This window comes from Anarrhichthys ocellatus, unplaced genomic scaffold, assembly GCF_004355925.1.
Source record: "Anarrhichthys ocellatus isolate YVR2014 unplaced genomic scaffold, GSC_Weel_1.0 scaffold38, whole genome shotgun sequence".
In the NCBI taxonomy this organism is placed as follows: Eukaryota; Metazoa; Chordata; class Actinopteri; order Perciformes; family Anarhichadidae; genus Anarrhichthys; species Anarrhichthys ocellatus.
In genome coordinates, this window is record NW_022280068.1 from 195,132 (window position 1) to 201,231 (window position 6,100).

The 6,100-nt window shown below is 37.5% G+C and overlaps 1 protein-coding gene across 1 annotated transcript; it reads right to left on the reverse strand.

Moving 5' to 3' along the window:
* Window positions 1-697: 697 nt before the first annotated feature.
* On the reverse strand, window positions 698-3,111 carry LOC116394258 (small integral membrane protein 26). The gene is made up of 2 exons (XM_031867221.1): window positions 2,915-3,111; window positions 698-1,203 (listed from the first exon to the last, which is right to left on the reverse strand). Exons 1-2 carry the CDS (start codon window positions 3,033-3,035, stop codon window positions 1,028-1,030), a joined length of 297 nt encoding a protein of 98 aa, XP_031723081.1. The 5' UTR covers window positions 3,036-3,111; the 3' UTR covers window positions 698-1,027.
* Window positions 3,112-6,100: the final 2,989 nt, after the last annotated feature.

A 6,100-nucleotide genomic window follows, 5' to 3' on the forward strand; every position in this document is an offset into this window, starting at 1 on the left:
ATAATGAGCATGTAATGTGATGCATCGTGTAACAGTATTTAAAATAGCTCAAATGACTTTGGGCCTTAAATACATCAGAAATAATTAATGTTACAACAGTTAACTCTGACAAAGCTCATTTTCCTGCATAGCAGGTGCTTTGACCTCTAAGTTTGTTTTACTTCTGTAAAAGTATGGAAAGCAGGACTTTCACTTGTAATGGAGGTTTTTTTTTTTCACAGTGTGGTATTTTATCACTCACGTCAGCAAAGGATCTGACTCTAAATACTAAGTTTGTGAATATAACAGCAACCTCTAAATATGAATTTTAATTACAAAGCAAATGAGAGAGCTTATTTACCCGACATAACTCAATGTTTCAAATTGATACAACAGCCCAACTGTATGACAAATCTGAGCAATAATGCCGTACAAATGTTACAATATTACAGTATAGTGCAGCGTTGATGTATCGGGTATTGCATGAATGGATATTGCTTTCACCGGGGTCAGAAAAACTAAGGTGCTTCTCATGTATTTCCACCTCATAGGCCTTTTTTTGGAGGACAAAGATGGATGAATTCTTCTTGGCTGCCTCAGTCGTGGGTTAGACATCACTAATGTTATTAGTAACTGCTGTCTCAGTCATCAATCAACATAAAAAAATTTTTAAAAATCTATAAAAAATAATCCATATATATAAAAACAACAACCTTCAGACAGTTTCATATTAGCCTCTTACATAATGAAGAGATTACATTTATTTATACATCATTAGTTATATTGTGGACAGGAGCTGACAGTAACATCACTGAATATCGTTGGCAGATAAAGAATAAAATATATCTGGGGGTCAGACCATTAGCATCCAAACACAATGTCAGCTGCCTCCGACCTGGATAGTGCGCTGGAATTTATTTTCCAAATAAAGAGAATATCCTCACACAAAAGCATTCATTCATTCAAATAAAGTATATATATTATATTCTACTCTATTCATTCATAGTGCATGATAAAAAGGTGCTCCTGACGAGCCCAGTGTCCATCGTCATTTGTCACTGTCTCCACTCTTTGGGTCCCCGCTGAAGGACCGGATGAAGCTGAAGATCCTCGTGCTGTACGGGACAAAGTCTGTCCTGTAGACGATGATCGTTTTGGAGTGAGCCGTCTGGTGGACGACCTTGTTTGGATCTTCTGGCTCTTCAACCTCTTCTCTTTTTTTCACTAAGTTCAAGGGTCAAAGTAAAGAGTGAGCAGTTAGAGCTGATATCATTCTATGTAAGCTGGGTTGAGTGAATAACATACAGGATAACAACTGTGAAAGGCAGCCGTGTCTGAATGAATGTGAGCAATTGATATTGTTATTTATTTATTGTAATAAACATTCTCAGCTTGACTAAACAATACATACAAATCAAAATAAAGATAAATAACGTAAGAAATGAATTTATTGAAGCACTTTGAAGTATTAATCTGAAAAACAACTATTGCTGTCAGAGACGTGCAGGAAAAAGTGCAATATTTCAACATAACATTGAAATAGTCAAGTACCCGAACACATTATTGAAGTCCATTACATGAATAAATTATATTCATACTAGACTACACTAACTGCTGATTACAGCCACACAGTTCAAACTATAGATGGTGATATGGGTTCACGTTAATGCTAAACAGGCAAACTGACTTTTACTGGAATAAAGAATAAAGCAAAGCTGCACAGTGATGATAGAAAGATGATGAAGTTAGTTTGTCAAAGGCATCGTGCCAAGAAGATTGCGGTCAAGCCAACCCTCACGTTGTTTAGCGGTCCGTGTATACAGTAGACATTACGGTGTAATCAGTGTGTCAGCACTGACTTCAAAATAAAAGCTAAGTTCCGGTGAATGCGACAGGCAATTTCACATTCATTCAATAAAGAAATAATTACATAAATAAATAAAATGCACCAATAAGTAAGACAAAATGAATAAATATTGAATAACAAAAAAATAATAAAATAGTAAATAACTGCCACCTGCAAATTGTACTTTAGAGAAAATGTAATTCCAACTATATAAATAATTAGTCAGACTTAAATAAGAATACATTTCCAAAGACCAACCTGACCTCAAAATTAGTACTTTACCTCACATTCAAAAACTCGATCCACTTTGGATTAATAGGAGACCACCTCCGAGTATCACTTAGATAATATCAAGATATTCTGATGTGGAATTTCAAAATGAAAGCCCTTAAAATGTCTTATCAGCTATCTCCCCTCTAATTTCATGTTAGAAAGGAACGGCCTACTGTCACCGATTTATTTCACTTCAGAATGATAGCAGACTATCAGTGTGACTCTAAGATAATAATAAAAGGACATTCTGATGCAGATTTTCTAAATTGACATTAAAATCTCATATATGAGCGAAATGCAATGGAAAATTTTAAGGGTCAACTTTCATGTATGTTTATGACGACTGTAATTTAGACTTTAAGATCTGTTTTTACTCTGTTTTTTCTAAATTCAGCCTGCAGTACACGCAAAAAATCCTCGGTATGTTTTCATTTTTAATGAGAGATTCACTGATTTATTGAATGAATGTGAAATTGCCCATCACATTCACCAGAACGTGAAATTGCCCATCACATTCACCAGAACGTAGCTCTTATTTTGAAGTCAGTTCTCACACGCTCTTACCGTAATGTCTACTGTGTTAACGCACCGTAAAACAACGTGGAGTCCAAGAAGACTCTAGTGACGGTCTGTTCACAGATCTAGGAACACTGTGACTCTAGTGAACTAGTGAACTGAATAAGTACAAACCGAATTAGCTCGTACGGTTCGTTTTACAGCATCTAGTAATAAAATAATACAAGACTCCTAAACATGGACTGTTTATATAACCGACTAAACAGCAGTATAACACGGTTACAGTTGATCGTCCCTCACCTGGCGTGTCAAATCGACCCGAGTACGTGACGTATGCGTAAGAACCGACCATGGTCCAGATACCAACAGCGTAGACTGCAGACACTCTCTTGTTCCACTTCACCAGATCTTTGAAATTCATGACAGCAGTCTGCTCCGGGTTTGTTAGTCTCTTCAGGGGTTAGGGCATCTATTTTCAGTTCTATCTGTGCGCCGCCATGACAGTTAACCCGGAAGTACAACTGAAAATGAAAATTTCTGGTCAGGGTTTTATCATAAATATCAAACGTTATGTTTTTATCAAGAAATGTTGATGTACGTCACATGCAAACTTGAAAAATTAGACATTGTATAAAAATATCAATAAAAGGAAACAAAGATTTAAGACCATAATGCTGATCATACATATTTAAATTTAAAATTTAAATTTAAATTTATGTTTGTATACACATAAACACATATGAGGCACCACATAATAATAATGAAAAAAATATTTTCTGAGTTTGATAACAATTTCAAAAATTTCTGTCAAACACTGTGACTGGAAATAACCCGGGACACATTTATAATGTTCATGTTTAAAACTGTCGAATGGTCAATAGACTGTAAAGTTGTGAAAATTGTACAGAAATCCTGACGGCTCATTTCAATTTATACATTAGCAGTATTATGAACTGGATGTCTGTGGAGACATTCCTGGGGGAAAAAGCTGTATAACAGTTTTTCTCCATTGTATAGCCTTACACACACAAAACTATGCACACAATTCACACAAAATAGCATGTTTGTATGGAATTGAAATTGCTAATCTCAATTCCTTTGTTCTCCAATAGAAATTCTAAATCAAGCAGGACTGAAGTCTTACGGATTGATTTTTTGAAGGCACAGTCGTTGAATATTAGCTGTGTGTATTTTTCCATGGATTGAGCGTTTTGATATTTTTATAGTATTTATATTGCACTTAGACCTGTCTTATAATAAATGTCCCGTATTTTTACAAACGGGACCTTTAAAAGGTTCACTATACAATATTCAGAGTATAAATATAGCACCAAGTATCATAAAGATATAGAGGAGTAATGTCTACCAGAGCAGAGAATGAAATCTGTGTGTGTGTGTGTTGCTATCACAGCTTCTCCTCTCTTTGTTCACATAGCTAGCCGGCCGCCCATGTGCCTTTTAGTGCATCTTAGAGCATGTGAGCGTGCCTCACTGGTTAGCTCATGGCCGCCGCTCTGCTCTGCTCTCATATGGCGGTTACAGCTGATAACGCTCGTCCCTCTGATCCACCCTCCAGTAAACACTTTTAGCTCTGTCAGCACTTTCAGCGTTGTTAGCACCGTTAGCTGCTAGCAGCCGGCTCAGCCGTCTCCATGTTGAGAACCGTGTGGAGGCAATAGAAATGCTCTGAATATCGAATTTAGCAATTTTAAGTCTTTGAAGTGGAATGCTGGTCTATGTTTCTATTGAAATATATATTTGGATATAGAAAAAAAATAACACAATTTCCTAAAACAGCTGGGCATTTTTGCAAAAACTACTCAAGCAGGGGTACATAGTAGGTTTGGGACTATTTTCCGCAGTGGATTTGTACACATTTGGTGCACTAGTGAGGATTTACATCAACAGGACAATGTATGTGAGACTGACTCAAATGAAATACAGCGTACATGATCATGGTGAAGAAGGAACAGTGTGGCTCACTGATGTGGAGGATCAGGATTTGTTATTGAAAAATACAGAATATCACCAGACTTGTTCTTTAAAAATGCTTCATACAAAATGTGTTTCAGGTGCACAGCTGTTATTACCCACCGGATGTGGAGCTTTTGCTAAAATTCAGTTGGACAGTATCTTATCTTAGTACAGTTATCACAACAGCCTCCGTTTAGAATTTAAACTATTATTATTATTATGAGTGGTTGTTTCATTTTTTCTTTTGAATATGAGTGATGCTAAATTATGCTATAATTGCAGATGTCACATAGGACGTCCACAATATTTCATAGATATATTCACACACCTTTGGTTTTATTTTTTCATCCTCCATCTCCTGGAGGCCCTGAAGCATGACGGTGTAGATCCACTCGTGCCAGCACTGACACATACCTGAGTAATAGTGTTTAGCTGTGGGCTTCTTAATGCAACTCACTCACATCTCCCCGAACTATTTGCACTTTAAAGACATCTGAGTGTGGAAAATAATTGTTATTATAAACGGTTACTTCACACCGGTGGTGTTGAGGTGACATCTTAACAGAAATCAAACACTGCCTGTGTCCGTTTGAAGGGTGAAGTCAGATGAATCGGTCCACGTTAATGTAAGAGACAGAAGAAAAAAACACATGGTGCTGTGTTGTTGCTTGATCGCTGTTACATCAACAGACTTCTCAAACATGTCACTAAAGAATTCATACCGCATACGTTTCTTTTCAGGATGGATTCAGACTTGATCGAACAGATTAAACTCTGAGTCACACCTCCATCACAAGGTTTGTGTCAGTAGTTCCAGATTGAGTCCTCCTCGTTCCTGTCTCTGTTTAAGTCTCTTTACCTGACACGGTGGATAAAAAAACCTCTCTTATATAAGAGAGGTTTCTCAGCCACTTGAAGTTGTATACCTGTGATGCATTTCTCAGCTCCAGTGAGAATGAATATAAATCTGACAGTCACGGTGCTGGGGGGAGTCAGGCCTCACTGCTGCTGTAAAGCTCAAAGCATGTAAACAAAGTCACAGCAACACAGTTCCCTATTACTGCTCATATTCAGATGCACAGGAGTCTGCTGCTGAATCATGATCACTATCTACGGCGCTGCAGCACGTTCTTCTAGAGCAGGTATACAAGTTAATGAGCATGAATTGTTTTGTCCATACTTTTCATTTACAATAATTATATTTTTCAGGCCTTTCAGAGTCAAGGTCACATTCTTTTAATGTGTAAGACTCTTCACCCATGACACAAGCATGTGATTATAGAAAAAAAGGAAAGTAGTTATCGGTAGAGTCGTGCGACACACTCTGCCTTTATTCTGTTGTTTTCTTCTGCCATTCAAAGAGCCCGGGGCTCTCCTTCCTGCACTGACTAAACAGAGAGCCTGTCAGGGGCCCATTCCACTTTGTTGGGACTTGTCGACTGAAGCTATGAGTCAGACACATGCATGTCTCCGGCAATGCACAGCGTATTCCTTCAGCAACTGGACTTGATA